Source organism: Dasypus novemcinctus, chromosome 7 (genome assembly GCF_030445035.2).
Source record: "Dasypus novemcinctus isolate mDasNov1 chromosome 7, mDasNov1.1.hap2, whole genome shotgun sequence".
Lineage (NCBI taxonomy): Eukaryota > Metazoa > Chordata > Mammalia > Cingulata > Dasypodidae > Dasypus > Dasypus novemcinctus.
The window spans coordinates 125,494,515-125,518,899 of NC_080679.1; the positions used below are offsets into that span (position 1 = coordinate 125,494,515).

General features: G+C 44.1%; 1 protein-coding gene and 1 long non-coding RNA gene across 4 annotated transcripts in view; one reads left to right on the forward strand and one right to left on the reverse strand.

The window, feature by feature from the left end:
- Positions 1 to 11,335: 11,335 nt before the first annotated feature.
- LOC101412358 (secretin receptor-like) overlaps positions 11,336 to 24,385 on the forward strand; it is a 62,489-nt gene continuing 49,439 nt past the window's right edge. Inside the window, exons 1-2 of one of the 3 annotated variants that reach the window (XR_011649296.1) lie at positions 11,336 to 11,390; positions 22,098 to 22,205. Coding sequence is in view for 2 of the 3 variants with exons in the window: in XM_071216494.1 (XP_071072595.1) it covers positions 22,013 to 22,205 (193 nt within the window). In the remaining variant the exon portion in view is untranslated. Of the gene's footprint in view, positions 11,391 to 21,965; positions 22,206 to 24,385 lie in introns of those variants that run through there. The other 2 variants (XM_071216494.1, XM_058301146.2) reach the window with 2 other exon arrangements.
- LOC111761031 (uncharacterized) lies at positions 20,279 to 23,814 on the reverse strand. The gene is made up of 2 exons (XR_009186639.2): positions 23,582 to 23,814; positions 20,279 to 22,723 (listed from the first exon to the last, which is right to left on the reverse strand). It is a non-coding gene; the product is annotated as an uncharacterized lncRNA (long non-coding RNA).

Here is a 24,385-nt window from a genome sequence, read left to right on the forward strand (position 1 = left end):
GTCATGTGTGGAAACTCCTGTAGTGGAGTGAAGAATTAAGACCAGCATCCCCCTTTCCTTGTGTCTGCCAGTACATTTCTCCATTCTAACTTACTTTGTCTAGATGAACACTAAATCCATGTGATGGAATGTGGCAGTTCAGACGCTTGGTCCAGGATGGGTTTTGTTCTCTTTGCACAGGAGAACAGTCACCCTAGAGCATTGCCCTCATCCCCATGGTTGAAAACGGCTCTCCACTGTGTCCATACATGGGAGAGGAAGTTATGTTACTTTCCTTTTAAGGGCACAAGGTAATTTGCACATGAGACCTTTACTCCAGTTCCATTGCTAGAATCCAGTTACATGGTACCCCTCAGTTACTGGGACACTACTTAAGTGGGTGCAAAAGTAATTGCGGTTTTGCATTGTTGAAATTTGCCATTTGATATTGGCATACATTCTTTTAAAAATGTGGTTATGTTATATATGATTTTAATGTGCATTTCTTGCTTTATGTTTTTTTACCAATTACTTATTACTTGCTGTTTATTTTAGACTATGTAAATAATGTTAGACAAAAAGCAAAGTCAAGTTGTTATTTGAGTTCAAAGTGGGTTGTAACGCAGCAGAAACAACTTGCAACATCAACAACACATTTGGCGGAAGGGGGTGGGGAAAGATGATGGCTGAGTGAGCGCACCTGATAATTTTCCTGCAAAGAAGTGGCTGAGCAGCGTTGGAAATTCTTCTGGACCAGGCTGTTTCAGGATTTTGCAGGGCAGGAGGTGTCTGGATATCAATTTGGTGGGAAGGTAACAGAGAAAATTCATGTATAAGATAAAATTGAGGCTCAATCACACGGAGGTGGGGGCTGCAGGTGGGACGCTCCCTCCTGGGGTGGGCAGAGCCCCCGCACCGGCCTGTGGCGGCGATTCCTGGAGGCTCTGCCGTACTGGGGAATTCATAAGCCCTGAGAGGGCTATTGGGGGGCTAACAGGGCAGGAAGCCTTCACAGACTGATTTGGGGAGACAAACGGGAGTTTTATTGTGAGGAGGGGATTTTTTGATTGCAGACACAAATAATAGTGCTTCCGCCTAGAGCCCCGCCCCCAAGGCCGGCTGCCGATCTGCAGCGGCCTTAAATTGCTCACAATAAAGAGACATCACCAGGAGGCTGTTTCAGGGACTGGCAGGGTGGGAAAGGGCTGGAAGCCGATTAGGGGAATATTTTGCGAAGCATGGGAATTTCAGTTTCAGACTCGTTGATATCGGCGTTTCCGTCTGGAGCCCCATCCCCTGGGACTGGCTACTTATCTGTGTCATTAAATTGGCTGCAGTGTAGAGGCGCCCCCAGGTGGCCATTTCGGGGGCTTACAGGGCTGGAGGTGTCCTGAAGTCGAATTGGTGATACAGCCACAAGAGACCCGAATGAGAGGGTGAATTGCAGGGTTCAGACACATAGGTCAGAGTTTGCGGATGTGACCTCCCCCATAGGGCTGGCACCCAGCTGTGGGGATCCCTGAAGGCTGTGTTGCACTGCAGTGCTCCCAGGCTCCCTGTTAACCAGATTTGAGGTTGCCAGGTCTGAGTACCCTAAACCCTGGTGGCCCACACCCCAGAGACTCACACCTCTTGAGTCTGCAATATCACAGACTTTCCATCCCTAAATCCACCATGCCCTGAGGTCCATCTGAGGTCCTTGAATGTCCTAGCCCTCAATGTTTGCATTTTTTCTTTTTTGTTTTGTTTCGTTTTTTATTATTATTTTATTTTTTTATTTTTTATTGTCCTGATTGCTAACATTGCATTATCTCCTAGTCTTTTCTCCCATTGGATCCCCCAAACTCTTTTTTTTTTTCAGTTATTTAGGGGGATTTTTTGTTGTTGTTCTAAATCTTTTTCTCCTTTTCCTTACTTATTCCCCTCCCTTTACCCACCCCCTTTTTTCTTTCTTTCTTCTCTTTTGTTTTTTTTTTCCTCTCTTGTCCCTCATTTTCTTCTTATTTTATTTTATCTTAATTATACAATAGGTGCTGCAGGGAACACCTCACATTTGCTGCGTTTCCTCATCCTCCATTGCCTCATTTCTGTGTGAATTGATTTTGACAACCTACACTATCCCCTTTCCCCTACATCTTGATATCCTCCATCATCTACTGTCTCTCCTATATTCCACCTCCCTTTCTTTGATCCCCAAAGTGTCTAACTCTTAATTTCTAGTACCTTTGTTTTGTTTTCTGTCCTTTATCCACTCTTGAAACTATTGCCTTTCTTTTCTCTTTCCCTCTCTCACAAAAACACTAGCTTTTTAATTCATACCATATTCCTCCCATATGAAGTCGACTACCTCATTATAGGTACTCTACCTACTGCTATAACTCTACACAAATTACATGAATCTAATATCCATCCTCCCAGATCTCATATTGTTGCTCTGTTAACATTTATTACCGATACTACTTTACACACTTTCCTTACACAATTGCCTTTCCCTGGCCCTAATACTTTCCTTCAAAGTGAACTCAGCCAGCAATAAGAAATTAGAATAAGAAGAACAAAGTGACAAAGAGAAGATATAACACTTAAGCAAAAACAACAGCTAATTAATCCCCAAGACTAGACAAAGAAGCTAAGGAACTGATTAAACCCGTCAAGATAAAATGATGAACAGACAGCAACAAAAATCTACAAACCAAACCAGTAATCAGGAAAACATGGCTGAATCCAATGAACAAACTAAAAACCAGGAAGGGGAGCAGAACTTTGCACAAGTAATTAAAGATCTCAGAACATATATCACAGACAAATTTAATGAAGAAAAGAAAGAGGTTAACAATATGAAGAGAACACTTGGAGGGGAAATTGCAGACATACACAAAAAGATAAAATATATGATGGAAATGAACACCACAGTTCAAGAAATCAAAAATACACTCGCAGCAAATAACAGCAGATTAAAAGAGGCAGAGCACAGAACTAGTGATGTGGAAGACAGTACATCAGAAATCAAACAGATAGTAGAATTGATCGATAAAAAGATAGAAAAAAAATCCAGCTAGGACTTAGGGACCTAAATGACAATGCAAAATGCACAAACATATGTATTATAGGCATCCCAGCAGGAGAAGAGAAGGGAAAGGGGTCAGAAGGAGTGTTGCAGGAAATAATGGCTGAAAACGTCCCAAATCTACTGAAAGAGAAAGATGTACATATCCAAGAAGCACAGCGCACTCCAATTGTCATAAACCCCAACAGGCCCACCCCAGGACATATACTTGTCAAATTATACAACGCTGAAGACAAAGAGAAAATTCTAAAAGCAGCAAGAGAAAAGAAAACCATCACATACAAGGGAAGCTCCATAAGATTAAGTGCTGATTTCTCATCTGAAACCATGGAGGCAAGAAGGCAGTAGTATGATTTAGTCAAGGTGCTAAAAGAAAAAAATTTCCAACCGAGAATACTCTATCCAGCTAAACTAGCATTCAAAAATGATGGAGAGTTCAAAATATTCACAGATAAACAGAAACTGAAGGAGTATGCCAACAAGAAACCTCCCCTTCAAGAAATTCTAAAGGGAGTTATGCAGGAAGAAAGGAAAAAACAGGACAGGCAGAGTTGGAGGAGAGTGTAAGAGAAACAAAAAAGACAAAAAGAGAAGAAAAACAAACAAACAAACAAAATATGACAAACACAGGTCCAATCAAAATATGGCTAACATAAATAATTCCTTGAAAGTAATAACACTGAATGTCAACAGATTAAACTCACCTATCAAAAGATTCAGACTGGGACATTGGATAAGGAAATATGACCCATCTATATGCTGTCTACAAGAGACACATCTTAAACCCAGAGACTCATGGAAGCTGAAAGTAAATGGTTGGAAAACAATCTTACAAGCAAACAATAACCCAAAAAAGGCAGGAGTAGCTATATTAATATCAGACAAAATAGACTTTAAATGCAAAACAATTATGAGAGACAAAGAAGGATAGATACTACATATTAGTGAAAGGGACAATCTGTCAAGAAGAACGAACAAGCATAAATATTTATGCTCCTAACAAGGGCGCCTCTAAATACGCGAGGCAAATGCTGGAAAAACTAAGTGAAAGAATAGATGCGTCTACAATTATAGTGGGGGATTTTAATACACCACTATCAACTCTGGACAGAATATCTCAAAAGAGAATCACTAAAGAAACGAAATATTTGAACAGTATATTAGAGGAGCTGGATCTAATAGACATATATAGATCGTTACACCCAAACACAGCAGGATATACATTTTTGTCAAGTGCACATAGATCATTCTCCAAGATAGACCATATGCTAGGCCACAAAGAAAGGCTTAATGAACTCAGAAAGATCGAAATCATACAAAATAATATCTCTGACCACAGTGGAGTGAAGTTGGAAATCTGCAAGTGCCGGGGCCCAGATTTCACACCAAGATATGGAAATTAAAAAGCACACTCTTAGAAAAATAGTGGGTCAAAGAGGAAATCTCAAAAGAAATCAATGACTACCTTGAAACAAATGATAATGATAACACAACATACCAAAATTTATGGCATGCAGCAAAAGCAGTACTGAGAGGGAAATTTATAGCCATAAATACATCCATCAAAAAAGAAGAAAGAGCAAAAATTGAAGAACTAACTGCACATTTGGAGGAATTAGAAAAAAACAGCAAAGTAATCCAACAGGAAGAAGAAGGAAGAAAATAACAAAGATAAGAGCAGAACTAAATGAAATAGAAAATAAGAAAGCACTGGAAAAGAAAAACAAGACCAAGAGCTGGTTTTTTGAGAAGATCAATAAAATTGACAAACCTTTAGTGAGACTAACAAAGAAAAAAAGAGAGAAGATGCAAATACACAAAATAAGAAATGAGAAAGGAGATATCACACTGACCCCACAAAAATAGAGACTATCATAAGAGGATACTTTGAAAAACTATATTCCAACAAAAATGACAATTCAGAGGAAATGGACAAATTCCTAGAAACACATAAGCAGCCTATATTGATGAAAGAAGAAATTGATGATCTCAACAAACCAATCACAAGTAAAGAGATAGAATCAGTCATCAAAAACCTCCCAACTAAGAAGAGCCCAGGGCAAGACGGCTTCACAGGTGAATTCTACAAAACATTCTGGAAAAAACTAACACAAATCCTGCTGAAACTATTCCAAAAAATCAAAACAGAAGGAACATTGCCTAACTCCTTCTATGATGCCAACATTAAGCTAGTACCAAAGCCAAACAAAGACACCACAAGAAAGGAAAATTACAGACCAATTTCTCTAATGAACCTAGACACAAAAATACTTAACAAAATACTTGCTAATCGTATTCAACAACACATTAAACGAATTATACACCACGACCAAGTGGGATTCATTCCAGGTATACAAGGAAGGTTCAGCATAAGAAAATTAATCAATGTAATACACCATATAAACAGATTGAAGGGAAAAAAATCACATGAATATATCTATAGATGCAGAAAGAGCATTTGACAAAATACAGCACCCTTTCTTGATAAAAACGCTCCAAAAGATCAGAATACAAGGAACTTTTTTGAACATGATAAAGACTATATATGAAAAACCTACAGCCAACATCATTTACAATGGAGAAATCCTAAAATCCTTCCCTCTAACGTCAGGAACAAGACAAGGATGCCCACTGTCTCCCCTTCTATTTAACATTGTCTTAGAAGAACTTGCTCGAGCACTGAGGAAAGAACCAGATATAAAAGGCATTCAAATTGGAAAGGAAGAAATAAAAATTTCATTATTTGCAGATGACATGATCCTATACATAGAAAACCCTGAGAGGTCTACAACAAAGCTTCTAGAACTCATAAATGAGTTTAGTAAAGTTGCAGGTTATAAGATCAATGCGCAAAAATCAGTAGCATTTCTGTACACCAATAATGAGCAAGATCAGGAGGAAATCAAGAAACAAATACCATTCACAATAGTAAATAAAAAAATCAAATATTTAGGAATAAATTTAACTAAAGATGTAAAAAACTTGTACACCGAGAACTATACAAGACTGTTCAAGGAAATCAAAGAAGACCTAAAATAATGGAAGAATATTCCCTGTTCATGGATAGGAACACTAAATATTATTAAGATGTCTATCGTACCAAAACTGATCTACACATTCAATGCAATCCCAATAAAAATCAACACAGCCTTCTTTAAGGAAATAGAAAAACTAACTATGAAATTTATTTGGAAAGGAAAGAGGCCCCGAATAGCCAAAGATATATTGAAAAAGAAAAACGAAATTGGAGGATTCACACTACCTGACTTCAAAACATACCACAAAGCTACAGTAGTGAAAACAGCATGGTATTGGCATAAGGAGAGACACACAGACCAATGGAATCGAATTGAAAGTTCTGATATAGAACCTCATATATATAGCCATATAATATTCGATAAAGTCACCAAACCCTCTTAACTGAGAGAGAATGGCCTATTCAACAAATGGTGCCTGGAGAACTGGATATCCATATGGAGAAGAATGAAAGAGGATTACCATCTCACACCTTATACAAAGATCTACTCAAGATGGATCAAAGACCTAAATTTAAGAGCCAAGACCATAAAGACCTTGGAAACAATGTAGGGAAACATCTACAAGATCTTGTAATAGGAAATGGCTTCATGAACATCACACCAAAAGCACGAGCAGCAAAAGAACAAATAGATAAATGGGACTTCCTCAAAATTAAAGCCTTCTGCACCTCAAAGGAGTTTGTCAAGAAAGTAAAAAGAGAGCCTACACAATGAGAGAAAATATTTGGCAACCATATATCCGATAAGAGACTTATAACTTGCCTACATAAAGAACTCCTATATGTTGAAAATAAAAAGATAAACAACCCATTTAAAAAATGGGAAAAAGATTTAAACAGACACTTCTCCAAAGAAGAAATACAAATGGCTAAAAAGCACATGAAAAAATGCTCCAAATCTTTAGCTATCAGCAAAATGCAAATCAAAACTACAATGAGATACCATCTTACTCCCATAAGATTGGCAGCTATGAAAAAAACAGAAGAATACAAATGCTGGAGAGGATGTGAAGAAATGGGAACACTCATCCACTGCTGGTGGGAATGCAGAAGGATCCAACCATTCTGGAGGACAGTTTGGTGGTTTCACAAAAAACCAACCATAGATTTGCCATATGACCCAGCAATACCACTGCTGGGTATATACCCAGCAGAACTGAAAACAAGGACACAAACCCATATATGCACACCAATGTTCATAGCAGCATTGTTCACTATCACCAAAAGTTGGAATCAACTCAAATGCCCATCAACAGATAAGTGGATCAATAAAATGTGGTATATACATACAATGGAATATTACTCAGCTTTAAGAACAAATACACTACAAACACATGTGATAACATGGATGAATCTTGAGAACCTTATGTTGAGTGAAGCAAACCAGGCATTGAAGGACAAATACTACATGAACTCAATGATATGAAATAAGCAAGTTGCCTCAGAGAGCTAGAGACTGGAAGATAGATAGGCTTACAGGAAATCGGGGGGTAGAGGAAGGATGTAAGCTGACATCTACATGGGTGAAATCTGTGATAAGCTGGTGGTAAGTATGTGCACAAGGAAGAGAGAAAATGGGGGCCTAGGGTTACCTTTGGGTGGGGCTTTGCAGGTTTGAGGGGGGCTAGGGATGGGCGGATGGGTTATATTGCCCAAGGAATTGGGGGGAGGGAGGGGCAATATACAAACATAGGAGATTGTCAGGTGTTGATTGAAAGTAAAATGCTGAGAAAACCTTTTCAAAATATAATTAGGAAAGTTACCTGTTTAAGATACTCAAAGGGGATAATCAGACGCAGGACAGACTCCTAGGGAATATCTGAATGCTCATTTTGCCAGAGTGGGTGGCACCATTGGGTAGAGACCCATATAATGAGAGTGAAGGTAGACCCACATCCTGGGGAGAACTAATGCCATCAAATAGAGGGAACTGTATCTCTCAAGAGAAAGGGTGGCTCCCAGGGCATCAGGGCAGTTGAGCATGTCAAGCCCTCAACACTGTTGCAAGTATCTCTGAACATGGCTCCTCAAGAAATGAAGATTGACTGTCACTGTGGGGCCCAAGGGGAGGGGGAAATAGATATTGAATAGATGGAACCAAAGTAAATATGAGGGCAAAAGAAGTGTTTCACAAGAGTACACAAGGATGGGTATAAAACATGTAATATTACACCAAAAACATATAGGGGCCGACAGACTAATAATGTAAACCATAATGTAAAACATAGGATAACTAAAAAATTTAGAAAACTGTATAGCCTAAAGTATAAACCACAATGTAAACACAAATGTTACCTTGTTTGAAAGCTATTGTCTCAATATCTGTACATCAGTTTCAGTAAATATGATATGAATAAGTTAAAAGATTATCGCTGTCGAAGGGAAAAGATTTTATAATGGATATGTGGGAGTACTGTATATTGTATATATGAATTACTGTGATCTAAGGCTCTTGTGACGAGAAGCTCAATAATTAGGAAAAAAGAAAAGAAAAAGATAGGATGTAGAATTTTTCCAAATCAATATGTATTCTATATCTAACCTTTAAACTCATCGCTATATTCTATTTTACTATTAAGGGAACCTGACATTATATTGGGTTTCACTTTTCATGAAGTTTGGATCACAGAGTGGTTCAACAATGGCAGCGGAGTAATACTGGTATGAGATGTTACTGACATGTGATATATGGTTGACAGAGAGTTATACAGGGCATGTGTCCAGGGAGCATGGAAATGTTTGGATATACTCATAGTGGAAACAATTAAAAACAACAGCTGGGGGGGGGTACTGGATTCCTGGCTGGGGGCCTCTGTCATGGTCCCTAGGGGAGCAGCAACAGTCCCCCAGGTGCAAAGGTAAGGACCAGGAAGAAATGAGGGTCCAACAGTGAGCCCCTGATACTAATAACTATGCTTGTGAGCCTATACACCTGAAATAAGAACAAGGCCTAGAGCAGCACTGTGCCTAAGAGTTCCCTCCTGACAGCCTCCGTGTTACTCAAATGTGGCCAGTCTCAAAGCCAAACTCAGCATGTAAATGCAATGCCTTCCCCCCAGTGTGGGACATGACACCCGGGGATGAGCCTCCCTGGCACCGAGGGATCACTACCAAGTACCAGGTGATGATGTAACTAGAAAATGACCTTGAATTAAAGGTTCAAAGCGGACCAGCAGAATATCCCTGTCTACATATAATAACAGGTGTTAAAAATGCTGTTTGACCTAAAGTAAGGGGGAAATGGAAAGGACAAATGAGTTCATATGGCTATGAGTCTCTAAAAAAGAGTCTGGAGGTTGTCAGAAGGATTGCCCTTATGCACACCTGAGCAGAGTCTCAGAGACAGATAAAGTAGATACAACCCCAGGTATTGGTCCTTTTGAGGGCTAAAGAGACCCACAGGTTCTATGGTCATGGCAGATGGGGTTCACTGCCATGTCAGTTGGCCCTTCTTTGGAGCTGGTGTTTCTGTGTGATGGAGCTGGACTCAGATGTGATCTCTTTTCACAAGCCTTTCATGCTACTTTACTGGAATTGTAGTTGGTGCTGGGGTTTAAGACATATCGAGAGTATTTGAATCTCTGGACTGACAATATGATAGCCAGGCCCTGAGCCTCAACAGACTTCAGCTCCTACACTCGGATTTATTGGACTTACCCCACTCAGCTAACATGGAGTTGAAGAAGGTCAACCACCACACCATGGAGCCTAAAGTGCCTACAACTGAAAGCAGGAGGATTGCATCCAGTATCCATGTGGAATCTAAACTCCCTCTCGACATAGATGTGGAATGGACATAGTCAAGCCAAGGCCCACAGGAAGGAGGAACACAGTAAGGATCAGAGTGGACTTAATGATATCCTATTCATGAACTATTGTGGTTAATAATCGAGAAAATGTGGCATTGGTGTGGAAAAAGTGGCCATGGTGGCTGCTGGGTGCGGGGAAGGGGAGGAAGAGAAGAGATGTGGAGGCATTTTCAGGACTTGGAGTTGTCCTGGGTGGTGCTCCAGGGACAATTGCCGGACATTATATGTCCTCCCATGGCTCACTGGATGGAGCATGTGAAAGTGTGGGCTATGGTGTGGACCACAGGCCATGGTGTGCAGCGATGCCCAGAGATGTACTCACCAGATGCAATGGATGTGTCATGATGATGGGGGAGAGTGTTGCTGTGGGGGGAGGGGTGGGGTGGGGGCAGTGGGGGTGAATGGCGACCTCATATTTTTTGAATGTAATATTTTTTTTAAAAATGAATAAATTGAGTAGAATTTGGGAAAAAAAACGTGTTGAAAGAGTGAAAGCTCTGTGGAAAATATTTCATTAGGACAGGCACTAGACATGGGATGGTATGACTCTAAGAGGTCTGGTTGAAACACATCTGACGTAAGATTCAAGAAAAAACTCAGCAAATTCTAACAAATAAGAGTTTCTATTACATGGAAGTTATTATATACCATTCAAGTAAGAAAGAAATTTAAGACCTGATACATGCCATCAAAGGATGTAAATCGTATTGGGCTTTGCACCAGTTATTCCTTCTGTGGAACTCTCCCTATTGCTTGCCAACCCTTAACCTTGTTAACTCTTACTACTCCCATCTTAGGTCAAGACCCTATTAAAAGCAATGATTCCACCAAAAAAAAAACAAAAAAAAAAAGAAGACCCAACTGCCAGACCTTTACTTGCCAAAGACCAAGCTGGAATCTATACATATGAACATATAAAAAATGAATTGAGGAAGCAGATGTGGCTCAAACAGTTGAGTGACCACCTCCCACATAGGAGGTCCTGGGTTCAGTTCCCAGTGCCCTCTGCAGAATACAAACAAAGAGCAGATAGCAAGCAATAAATGAGCAAAAACAATGAGCAGACAATGAGAAGAAACAACAAGCAGACAATAGACAATGAGCAAAACCAACAAGTAGGGAGTGGATGTGGCTCAAGCAGTTGAGGGCCTGCTTAGCATAAAAGAGGTCCTGGGTTTGGTTCCCTATGCCTCCTAAAGAAAAAACAGACAAAGAGCAAAAAACAAAAGCAACAAGCAGGCAATAAGCAAAAAACAACAAACAATGAACAAAAACAATGCACAAACAACAAGCAAAAACAACAATAAGCAAACAGGTAAGGGAGCCATCTACAGCGGGGCAGCATGATTTTGACCATATTGATTCCTCTTTCTGAAAGTGAACCCAGCTGCTAGCCTGGGATGGAAAAATGAGCTGGAGCAAAAGAAACTGCATCCACAGACTGGATCTGGATTCTCAAGAGCTGGATCTCCACAAGAACAAGTTCACTATTTAGCAGGTAATTATTGAGAACCAATGCCTGTTAGTCCCTGACCTGGGTACAAAAGTTCATATTTTATATAAAGAATATATATTTATCTATACAGAAAATAAAACAGCTAATTTCAGAAAAATAAATAGAGCCATGAGGTCAGCTGGGAGAAAGCAGTGTCTTTTAAACAGGACAAAGGATGAAACCTAGAGCCCCCACTTTGGAGAGGTGGGGCCCAGAAGGACGAGCCAGGCCAAGAGTGAGGAGATGGAGTGCGATGGGAGAACCAGGAAGGAGTGGGGAGAGGGAGGCTTGAGGAGAAAGGGCTCCCCATTGTGCCAGCTGCTTCCTAGAGAGCAAGACAGCCATTGGCTTTGGCCATGGGTGACCCCGACAAGAGCACAGCAGCAGGAGCCTGGCTGGAGCCAGTTAGTGGTGGAGGTGGGAGGGAGGTCAGGTGGGGGGGCAGGGCTCCCAGGAGCTCAGCAGAGAGGGGCTGTGAGGTCCAGGGAGGGCTTGGACTTCTCTAATATATGTGATGTTAAGGCAGGTTTGTATGCCAATGGGGGGAGCCCCATAGGAGGGAGACAGACTTTGCAGAAGGGGAGAGGATTTGGCAGGAGCAACGTCCTCCAGGCGAGGCAGGCAGCGGCCTGGGGCGGGGGCCCCGAGTCAGGGGTGAGGGAGGCCGGAGCAGCCAGCCAGATGCCTGCATGTGGCCGCTGGATGCCTTCCTTTGCTCTTCAGATACATTTGGAACCCCCTTGTCCTGCTGGCCTCTCGCTGGGTGGTTTCCCTAAGCCAAGGGAAGAGAGTAAAGCGTGGGGGGTGTTGTCTCCAGGACCTACAGGACAGGGCCCTGTGGGGGAGATGTGCTTGGAGAGAGCCACAGATGAGCACAGATCAGTGGAATGACAGCGTAAAGATCTCACTAATGAAAAAAAAGAGAGAAAAAATGCTTAATCCTATTCATATCTCACAAAACCAAACCCCATATTTTCTTTTACCTTTAGAATTAATATAGTACCAACTCTGCTTAGGCTACAAAAATTTTTTCCATGTTAACTATAGTCCATAAATTACATTAGTTATATTTTTCCCATGTATCCCCACATTCTTAACACCTCTAGTAGAAAGCATTCCTGTATTTATATTACCTCCTTACATACTTCCAAAATAATTGTGATACATTCCCAATATTATCCTCCAGCTGTCCTCCAACTAACATTAATCTTCCTAGACTAGTCATTTCACCACAATCATAAAGCAACAGTGCTTTTCACATTCATTATATGTTACCATCAAGTCCAACCATTACCACATATTTACATTTGACCTTATTAAATACTCTTCCTACATCCAGCATCTTTCCCCCTTTCTCATCCCACATGCTGTCTCCCACCAACCTACACTTCGTAGTCCAACTTCATGAAGTCTACTCATTGTGTTTAGTTTATATGAGTGAGACCAGACAACATTCGTCCTTTTGTGTCTGGCTTATTTCACTCAACATAATAACCTCGAGGTTCTTCCATGTTGCTACGTACTTCTCCAATTGATTTCTTCCTTCAGCTGAATGATATTCCATCATGGGAATATACCACATCTTGTTTATCCATTCATCGGTCGGCAAACACTTAGGTTGTTTCCACCTTTTAGCAATTGTGAATAATGCCTCTATGAACATGGTGTGCAAATATCTGTTCACAAACTTGCTTTCAGTTCTTCTTCACATGTTCCTAGCAGTGGGATTGCCAGATCTTATGGCAATTCTATATTTAGTTTCCTGAGAAACTGCCAGACCATCTTCCAAAGTGTTTCTCCACATCCTCTGCGGCGACTTGCTCAGTTGGTGGCGGTGGGGGTGCTCTGCCCCACGTTGTGCTGTGGTGGGGTTGCTTTGCCCCACGTTGGGCGCCAACTGCGACGGCTTGCTCGGTCGGTAGAGGTGGGGTCTGGCTGCGGACGAGGGGTCGGTCCAGCTCTGGACGAGGGGTCGGTCCCGCTTGGGACGAGGGGTCGGTCCCACTTGGGACGAGGGGTCGGTCCGGCAGCAGACGAGGGATCGGTCTCACAAGGGGTTGCGCGGTTCGGCTGACGGGGTCGCCCGGCGAAGCCGGCGACGAAGGGGTCGCCCGGCGAAGCCGGCGACGAAGGGGTCGCCCGGAGAAGCAGGCGACGAAGGGGTCGCCCGGAGAAGCAGGCGACGAACTGGGGACAAGGGAGGCCAGGCCCTTGTCGGGGGCTCTCAGGACTGGAGGGCGCACGGCAGAAGAACTACCGCGGAGACAAGGTAAACACGCAAGTCCACTTTACTGAGGGAGAGGCAACAGTTTTATAGGGGCTGGGGAAGGCTGATTGGTCGAAGCCATGCCCTGTTCTGATTGGTTGCCGGCGAAAGGTCAGTGGGTGGTACTGGACAGGGGAGGGGTGGTGGTTAGGGATTGGCTGTCGCTGTTGCTGGGGGAAGGGGCAGGGTTTAGGGATTGGTGGCTGCTGTTGCTGGGGTGGAGGGCAGACTTGAGTTTCCCGCCCACGCCTGGCTGTTGCTGCTGTTGGGGGAAGGGAAAAGGGCGGGCTGGATTTTTCCGCCCTGGGCCTGCGCAGGGAGAAAGAAGAAGAAGGGTGCTGCCCCACAAGGCATTGTGTGGCGCTATCCGGGAGGAGGGGCGGCCGCGGAAGCATGGCTGCCGAGAAGGGGAGACCCGAGGGCACTCTGCGCCCATGCCGAGCTTCCTTCAGGGGTGGCGGTGAGTCCGACCAGCCACCCTATTATGGGGGCAGCGGCTTGGCCTGCCGCGGCTGCTCCGCCAGGCCAGCAAACCACACTTCAGCCTGAGGGGTGACCGCAATCCTCTCCAGCACTTGAAGTTTTCTGTTCTTTTAATAATGGTCATTCTGTATGGTGTGAGATAATATCTCATTGTAGTTTTGATCTGTATTTCTCTAGTAGTTGAGATGTCGAATATCTTCACATGTGTCTTTTGCCCATTTGTATTTCCACTTCAGAAAAATGTCTGTTCAATTCTTTAGCCCATTTTTCAATGGGGTTGCTTGCCATTTTGTCATTAAGTTGAATGAATTCTTTATATAAGATGGAGATCAATCCCTTATCAGATATTTGGTTTTTGAAGATTTTTTCCCATTGACTAGGCTGTCTTTTTACTTTCTTGACAAAGTCTTTTGAAGAACAAAATATTTAATTTTGAGGCAGTTCCATTTATCTATTTTTCTTTAGTTGCTCTTGCTTTGGGTGTAAGGTTCTAGAAAAGAACCCCCAAGCACAAGATCATGAATATGTTTCCCTACATTTTCTTCTAAGAGTTTTGTGGTTCTCATTTTTATATTTAGGTCCTGGATCCATTTTGAATTAATCTTTGTGTAAGGTGTAAGATAAGGGTCTTCTCACATTGTAAATCCTCACAGGGCCCACTTGATGGAATAGAGGAGAGTATGGGCCATGATGTGAACCAATGTATATGAGGTGCAGAGGTGCCCAAAGATGTACTTACCAAATCCAATGGATGTGTCATGATGATGGGAACGAGTGTTGTTGGGGGGGGGGGAGAGGGGGGGTGGGGGGGTGGGGTTGAATGGGACCTCACATATATATTTTTAATGTAATATTATTACAAAGTCAATAAAAAATAAAAAAATTTAAAAAAAAAAAAAATAAGGGTCTTCTTTTTCTCTTTTATATATGAATATCCAGTTTTTCCAGCACCCTTTGTTGAATAGAGAGTTCTGGCCACCAGAGCAGGTTTGATAGCCTTGTCAAAAATCACTTGACCATAGATATGAGGGTCTATTTCTGAATTCTTGATTTGATTCCAATGGTCAGTTGCCTGTCTTTACACCTGTTAACATGTTGTTTTTACCACTATAGCTAGATAATATGCTTTAAAGTCTGGAAGTAAGAGTCCTCCAGTTTCATTCTTTCTAAAGATATTTTTGGCTATTCAGTGGTATTTACCCATCCAGATAAATTTGATAATTGGCTTTTCCAATTCTACAAAGAAAGATATTGTAATTTTTACTGGGACTGTATTAAAATTGTGGACCAGATTGGGTAAAATTGACATCTTAATGATACTTAGTGCTCCGACTCATGAAATGGAATATTCTTTCCTTTATTTAGATCATCATTTGGTTTCCTTTAGAAATGTTAGTTTTCTGAATATAGGTCCTTTATGTCCTTGGTTAAATTTATTCATAAATATTGAAATATTATTTTAAAATATCATTTTAGTCCTATTGTAAATGGAATCTTTTTTCTGACTTCCTCCTCAGATTGTACATTAGTATTGTATAGAAACGCTATTGATTTTTGTATATTAATCTTGTAACCTGCCACTTTGCTGAAACTGTCTATATGTTCTAATAATTTTCTTGTGTATTTTTCATGATTTTCTAAGTATAAGATCATATCTTCAGAAAATAATGGGGGTTTTATCTCTTCCTTTCTTAATTGCTCTAGCTAGAATTTCTAGCATGGTATTGAATAAGGGTGGGGAGAGTGTGCATCCTTTTCTTGCTCCCAATCTCAGTGGAAAAGCTTTCAGTTTTTCACCATTAAGAAAATTGTTATCTGTGGGTTTTTCATAAATGCACTTTATCAAACTGAGAAAGTTTCCTTCTATTCCTATCTTTTGGAGTGTTTTTTGATCAAGGATGTTGTATTTTGTCAAGTGTCTTTTCTGCATCGATTGAAATTATCATATTTTTCCTCTTCAACTTACTGTTTCAATTTCTTTACTTATGATTGGTTTTTTGGTGTCTTCTAATTCTACTAGGGTCAGTGTGGTTTGTTCACGTGTTTCCAGAAATTTTTCATCAATGTTGTCTTGTTTGGAATACAGTTGTTGGCAAACAGTTGTTTATAGCTTCTGCTAATGATCTCTTTTATTTCTGTTGGGTCAATAGTAATGTTAACTTTCTCATTTCTGATTATTTTATTTACATCTTCTCTCCTTTTTTCTTTGTTAATCTAGCTAAGGGTTTATAGATTTTGTTGATCTTCTCAAAGAACCAACTCTTAGTTCTGTTGATATTCTCTATATCTTTCACCATTTCTTTCTGCTCTAATTTTTGTTATTTCATTATTTCAGCTTTTAAAAAAGATTTATTTCCCCCCCTTCCCCTCGCCCATTGTCTGCTCTCTGTGTCCATTCACTGTGTATTCTTCTCTGCTTCTCTGTCTGCTTGTATTCTCATTAGGCAGGTCCAAGAACTTATCCTGGGACCTAGTAGACTGGGAGAGAGGTGATCATTCTCTTGTACCACCTCAGCCCCCTGATGTGTTGCATCTCTTATTATCTCTTCTCTGAGTCTCTTTTTGTTGTGTCATCTTGCTGTACCAGCTCTCTTCATGGGCCAATGGTCCTGCGCAGGGCAGCACTCCTGTGCATGGGCCAGCTCACCACCTGGGCCGGCTTGCCTTTACCAGGAGGCCGTACTCCCATCTGCTTCCCATTATTTCTTTCTTTAGGATTGCTTTGGGATTGGTCTACTGTTTCTTTTTTAATTCCTCCAGGTGTGCAGTTAGGTCTTTGATTTTAGCTCTTTCTTTTTTGTTAATATAAGCATTGAGGGCTATGAATTTCCCTGTCAGTGCTGCCTTTGCTACATCCTGTACATTTTGGTACATTGTATTCTCATTTTCATTTGTCTTGAGGTATTTACTGATTTTTCTTGTCATTTCTACTTTAACCCACTGATTATTTAAGCTATATTGTTTAATCTCCACATTTGTGGATGTTTTAAAAAGGGAAAATCCACCTGTTATTAATTTCCAACTTGATTCCATTATGATGAGAAAAAGCATTTTGTATAATTTCACTATTTTTCAATTTATTGAGATCTGACATGTCCTAGTGTCCTGACATATGGTCTATCCTGGAGAAAGATCTAGGAGCACTTGAGAAGAATGTATGTCCTGCTGTTTTGGGGTGTAATGCTCTATAAATGTCTATGAGATCTAGTTCATTTATTCTATTATTCAGGCTCTCTGTTTCTTCATTTATCCTCTGTCCAGATAGTCTATCTAATGCTGAGAGTGTAGTGTTGAAGTCTCCAACTACTATTGTACAGATGTTCATTTCTTCATTCAGTTTTGCCAGTGTGTGCCTCGTGTATTTTTGGGCACCTATGTTAGGTGCATAAATATTTATTATTGTTATTTCTTCATAGTGAATTGTCTCTTTTCAATATATAGTGAGTTATTTAATCTCATAATGGTTTTGCATTAAAATCTATTTTATCAAAAATTAGTATCACTACTCCTGCTCTTATTTGATGGCTATTAGCATGGAATAACTTTTTCCAACTTTTCACTTTCAGTCTGATTGTGTCCTTACATCTAAGGTGAGTCTCTTGTAGACAACAAATAGATGGCTCATGTCTTTTTTAAACATTCTGTCCATTTAGATCTTTTAATTGGGGAGTTCAATCCATTAACATTCAGTGTAACTACCATAAAGGCATTACTTCACCCATTTTATCCCTTGGCTTTGTGTTGTCATATGTTACTACTGTCTGTCTTTTAACCCTTTCAGTTGTTCTTAGGTTCTTCATTTCTACAGTCTTTTCCAGGGTTCTCTCCCTAGTCTTTTCCTATCAGTTTGTAACACACCCTTTAATATCTCTTGTAGATTTGGTCTCTTGGTAAAATACTCTGTCAGTTTTTATTTGTTTCTAAAGACTTTAAACTCACCTTTATTTCTGAAAGATAGTATCTGAAAGATAGTTTTGCTGGCGTGCAAATAGGCGATAGTTTTTCTCTTTCAGTACCTTAAAAATATTGAACCACTGCCTTCTCACCTTTATGGTTTCTGAAGAGAGATTGGAACTTAGCCTCCTTAAGGCTCCCTTGTGAGTAATACATTGCTTTTCTCTTGCTGCTCTCAAAATCCTTGCTTTATCTTTGGACTTTGAGAATCTGAAGAGTAGATGTCTTGGAGTAGTTCTATTAGGATTCATTCTGTTGGAATACATTGTCCCCCTTGAGTATAGATATTCATGTCTTTCTTAAGGGTTGGTAGATTTTTCAATCAGTATTTCCCAAATATTCTTCCTACCCCTTTTCCATTCACTTCTTCTGGGACACCTATAAAATGTGTATTTGTGCATTTTGTCTTGTCATTCAGTTCCTGAGACCCTGTTCAATTATTTCCATTCTTTTCTCTTTGTCTTCTCTTCTCTTTTCAATTTCAAATGTCCTATCTTCAAATTCTCTTATTCATTCCTCTAACATTTCAAATCTGCTGTTATATGCCGCTAATGATTTTTGTTTGTTTGTTTGTTTGTTTTGTTTGTTTTTATTGGTTTTTTGAGGTACTGGGGCTGGGGATTGAAACTTGGACCTCATAAGAGGGAAGCTGGTGCTCAACCACTGAGACACATTGACTCCCCTGATTTGGTTTTTTTCATTTGTTTGCTTGTTTTGTTTTTGTTTTTAGGAGGCACTGAGTACCAAACCCAGGACCTCCCATGTGGAAAGCAGGCATTCAACTACTTGAGCCACATCTGCTCCCCGCCAATGTATTTTTTATCTCATCCATTGTTTCTTTCATTCCCATAAGCTCTGTTTCTTTTTTTATAGGCTTTCTAGTTGTTCTTAATGCTCACACAATGTCTCTTTACTATCCTTTATCTCTTTAGTCCTATTTTCCTTTATCTCCTTAAATTGATTAAGGAGGTTCGTTGGTTCAACATTTATTAGTCTTAAATCCTGAGTCTCACCTAGATTCTTGGCTTGTTCCTTTGACTGGGCCATATCTTCCCATTTCTTGCTGTGGGTCGTTATCTTTTGCTGAGACCTAGGCATCTGAGTATGTTGATGATTTTCTCTGTTGATCAATTTCTCTCTCTTGCCTAGTGGTTTTATTTCACAGCTTTTCTTTGATTTTTAATTTAATTTTTTCTAAAGTTTCAATATTGCCTTTTAAGTAGTCAAAACTGTGGCAGGGAGCCACTAACAGGGCCTGACCAGGTCTACTGTGCCTGGGAGAGGGTCAGGAGAGTCCAGTGTCTTCCTCTACATTCCCAGCGGGGCGGCAAAGGGCGTTCCTCGGCAAACCCTCCTCCAGAGAGGAATCCTTCAATTTCCACTATTACCTCTTGAGCTAGCAGTTTATGTTACTTACATTCACCAAAGAGTAACCAGTCAGCCTTCTGCCGTACTCTCCCTCTTCCCTGGAAGGAATCTGTCCTCCTCTTTGCTGGCCTCTCAGGCACCAGGTTTTCCAGAGGCTTTTCACCTTGGGGTGGGGAGTGGGCAGCGTTCCCAGCCTCAGGGTTATCACGTCACGGTTTTCCCTTTGGCCTCTCCATGTCCGTGTCCCCAGTCCCTCCTGGATAATGCATGTGGCACCTTCCTGTCTTGAAAGGGTCCCAAAGCAATTCCCCCAAACTACTTCCGTGCCTTCTCCCCTATTTTACAAGAGAGCTGCGTCCTGCCTGAGCTACTCTGGCACTATCTTGGAACCTCCCAAACCTGGGAAGTTTTAAATATGCCCCATTCCAGGTCAATTGAGTTGGAAGCAGGTCTGCTCATCTTTTTCCTGAGGCTTCCCAATGTCCTGAGGTCCAGCCAGGGCTTAGACAGTACATGCTACCATCACCAGCACCCACCGTGTGCCAAGCTTCACATGTGCACTTCCATCTCATCCTTGCAACAACCTTATGAGGACTTCATTTGTACCCCCAGAGGAGATGAGGGGTTACTAGTGGGGTTAGTGTGGGTGAGAAAGAGTTGGAGCCCTGTCTGTCTGACTGAGTTATCGTGGGTTGGGGGTTGCCTATACTAAGTTTCCCCAAACTGGATGGGGGTGATTGCTGCTCAACTCTGGCTGCCACTTTGTTGTGGAAGCAGAGAGATTCAATGATCATGTATGGAAGTCTAGGACTCAGTAATATTCTTGGGAAGGAAAATTTATTAATGACTGGCCAAGTTCAGGAACTTCTGTTCAAAAACCTGAGCCCTGAATAGGATCTTTGGGTTTCTTTTATACAGAGGATATAGGAGTAGGGAATTAAACTGTGTTAATATGCAAAAGGACTTTTTGTTAGTTTCTTAGAGTTTCAAGTGTCCTAAGTATCAGATAGGTCTTAAATTAACACATACTCCCCAGGTAAACCTGAATTAACACATACCATCCACATTTCAGGTAAGCTTGAATTAATACATTTAGCTTACTCACAGCCCAGGTTATTTATGAAGAAACACACAGCTCTCCCACACAGCCCATATCGACTTCAGCTCTCTTCCTACCCCCTACAAACCTGCTTCCCTATGATGTCCCCAAGATGGGTCCCCAGAAGCCTGTCACAAGAAACAATTTTGTTGGGTTCCTTCCCTGGGATCAAGTTTAGAAGAACTGATGGGTGGTTCTGTTAAAGGATTGCTTTTTGAAGAGGGTATATATATATATAGTCTTTCAGTTACTAAAAATGAGACACATTTGGCTCTAAGCTTCCTAGCAGCCAAATCAAAGAGGAAAGCATAAAATCAGCCTCAAGACTTGGTGTCTATAAGGACAGGTGTACCCTCATTGTTCCTGGTAAGTGCATCCTCTCATCACACTGAGACCAGGTTCTCCTTTAGGGAAAACCATGGTGTGGAGAGCAACGTCCTCCGAAGTGCTCCTACTACAAACACAGCTGTGACCGTGGGGTAGCCGCCCCCAGTGCCCAGCGCAATGGCTCTCAAAGCCAAGTCTCCAGAGCTGCAACAGCAGCAGCCCCTGGGAACTCCTTAGAAAAGCAAATTGTCAGGCCCTGGCCCAGGCCCCCCAGGTTAGGGGCCGCCCCCCCGGGTTTTAGCCAGCCCTCTGGGGACTGATGCGAGCTCAGGTTTGAGACGGCGACTCCGAGGGTTCTCGCCGGTCTTCATGTTAGAATCACCTTGAAAGATTTAACAGGTACCACGTCAGCGTGCCCCCAAGATCAATTACAGCAGAGTCCCTTGGTGGAGGACCGCGTTATGTACAAATAGTTCTTGCTTCTTCCTTTTTTCTATCTTTCTAAAACTGGAGTGACATATCTGCGACATAAGAGTCCCATTTAGCCCCTTCCAAGTGCACGTCCGGCGGTGCTGACCACACCCACGGTGTCGTGCTGCCGTCACCACCATCCACGACCAAAACCTTCCGACCCCACACAGGAACTCTGAGCCTTCTAGGCACGAAGCCCCCTTCCCACCCCCGGCCCCTGTAATCCTTCTGTCTCTAGAATTTAAATATTCTAGTTCTCTCATGTCAGTGAGACCATACAATCGTTGTCCTTTCGTGTCTGGCTATTTCCCTCACCACAGTGTCTTCAAGGGCCGTCACAGGTGTCAGGGCTTCGTTCCTTTGGACGGCGTGGATTTTAACCCTCCCCACGATGTGCTGTGCAGCCAGGATGGAGGACCAGGGCTGTCAGTCATTTAACGGCCTAATGAGATCTGTGTGCGCCTTCTTCAGTCCTTCATTTACGTCTGCAACGCTGAGCACTTCCTCTGCAGCTGGCAGAGCCCAGGGCCCTGTGGCTGACAAGGTCCGTTAGACACCCCTGGTTCCTGACCTCGAGGAGTCAGGGTCCCGCGAGAACTGTGGAAAGCACCGAGCCCTAGAGAAAGCAGGGGCAGGTGGCTGCTGGCGGGGAGGGGCATGGGGACAGGTGCTGGTGGCAGGGCGGCGGGCAGTGCTCTTTCCTGGCCCCATCCCTGCCTGACGCTGTGGCTCCCCTTGGCAGGCTGTGAGGGGCTGTGGGACAACATGAGCTGCTGGCCCTCCTCTGCGCTGGGACAGACGGTGGAAGTGGAGTGCCCGCGATTTCTCCAGATGCTCACGGGCAGAAACGGTAACCCCTCAGCCCAGGGGCCTGGCTGAGGAGCTCTGGGATGCCCCCTGGGTGGGGCCTTGGCCTGGAGCCTGAGGCCAAGGAAACTTCCCTGGGGACAAGTAGGGGCTGGAAGGATGGGGGTAGGTCATGGTGAGGAGTGGGAGCCTGGCTGGGGGGTCCCAGACAAGCCGGTGGGGAGGCAGGGGGGTGAGGCTGGGGGCCAGGCCTGCTTCTCTCTGCTGCCTTCTCAGGGGCTCCCCTCCTGCCTGCCTGCCTTCATCTCTCTGCCCCCTTAGCCACCAGGGCCCTTGTTCCAGGTCACCGTGTCTGCCCTCCCTCCCCTGCCCCTGGCAGTGCTGGTCTCCCAAACAGCCTGGCCCTCCAGAAAGCTTACCTCCTGGGGCCCACTCTACCAGGCACTGCTGACAAACTGCCTCCGTCCTGGGAGCCCCAGGCTCCTGGGGTGTCGCTAACTGGGGGAAGCTGGCAGTTTACCAGGATGTTCTTAATTCCAGGCAGAGAGGTGGGGAGGTGGTCTAAGACAGGGAAAAATGAGGGGAACTCAGGCCAACTACCTGCCAGGAGTTTTTACAGACACAGAATTATTTAATCTGACAAAACTCATGTAACTCATGGACTTATTCTCCCCTTTGACCCAGTGAAGAGTGGCAGTAACTGGGATCAAGAGAGGTTTGTGAGTTTGCCTAAGGTGGCACAGCCAGTAGGTGGAGAAACTGGTTTCTGGCATTGGTGGACTTGGGTCCTAGCCCAGTGGTCGGGGCGACCCTGTGGGGGGGCAGGGCAGGTTCATGGCCTTTCGCTGCTGCCCTCGGTGGGGTCATCTACAACCTAAAACCTGCCCTGGCCCTGCTGCCCCTCACCCCTCTCACGCAGGGCAGGAAAAGCTGCCGGATCAGGCCTTTAACAAGAACAGCCCGTAGGAGAGATTATGTAACAAAACCCGCCAGGCTTCCCAAGCCAGGCAAGGAGCGGAGACCACGGAGCGCGCGGCCGGGGAGAGGAACCTGGGTTCCCCAGTACCCGTGCGCGCACACACGGAGATCTGGGAACGCCTTGCTCCAGCCCACTGTCCCTCAGCCTCACTTGACCCCTCCCCACCGCAGCCCCACTGTGGCCAAGTGGACCAGTGGGGAGTTTCGGCCCTGCTCCTCCTCCCCCTGGCGGGTAGCGCCTGCTGCTGTCACAGAGCTCGCCCACCCGTGACAAGCCTTCACCCGCGAGCCCCGGAAAGCCCCGAGGGGCTGGTAGCGCCTCCCAGCAGCGGCTTCCAGGAAGCCTGCCGAAAGGGACGGACCCAGGGGAGCACCCGGGGGCGTCTGGAGGGGCCGGCCGAGCCACACCACGTCTGCCCACCTTCCCTCGGCCAGACCCACCTGCCAGGGACACTGGCAAATGCAGGCCAGGCGGCCCGGAGGCCCCTGAACCCCGGTTTCCTCATCGTACAACGGGGAGAGGAAGTCGTGCCTGTCCGTGCTTGGAAGTAAAGTGGAAATTCCTTCCCTTGTCCCTTTCCTCCTCGTCTGCTTCCCAGTCCTTCCTCTCCTCCCCATCACCTCCCCGCCCCCAGCAGACGTGCGCGTGCGCGCGCGCGCACACACACACACACACACACACACACACACACACACACACACACACACACTGCCCTGACCTCTCCCCCGTCCAGCCCTGCCAAGGTCCCTCAGGGCGTTTCCGGAGTGCGTGGAGCCCAGGACCCAGGAGACTGCTCCAGCCGGGTCAGCAGCAAGGCCAGGGAGCCTGGCCTCCAGCCCAAGGCCCACCTCAGGAGGACGAAGCTCTCCCCCCCGCCCCGGCCCTTCCTTTGCGGCCTCCCCAGAGGCCACGCCGCGACCCCCGCCCTCCCACAGGAGGGCCCGGCGCGCCCCCCAGCCACCTCCCCGCCAGGTCCCGAGCTTGAGGCCCCCGCCCACCCCACCAGCTGCAAGCCCCCCGGCCCCCTCTCAGGACTCCTTCCGCCTCGACCCTTCCGCCTCGACCTGCCCAGGACCCCTCCCACCCCGCACCCCCGCGGGTCCTCCGAGCAGCGGGAAGGAATGCGCGGTCTCACGCCTTCCTCTGCTGCGGTGTCCAGGTGCCGCCACGTGGGGTCGCTGTGGCCGCGGGGTCGGGGCCGGTGCCGGGCCACACAGGCCCCCTGGGTGGGCGGGGGAAGGACC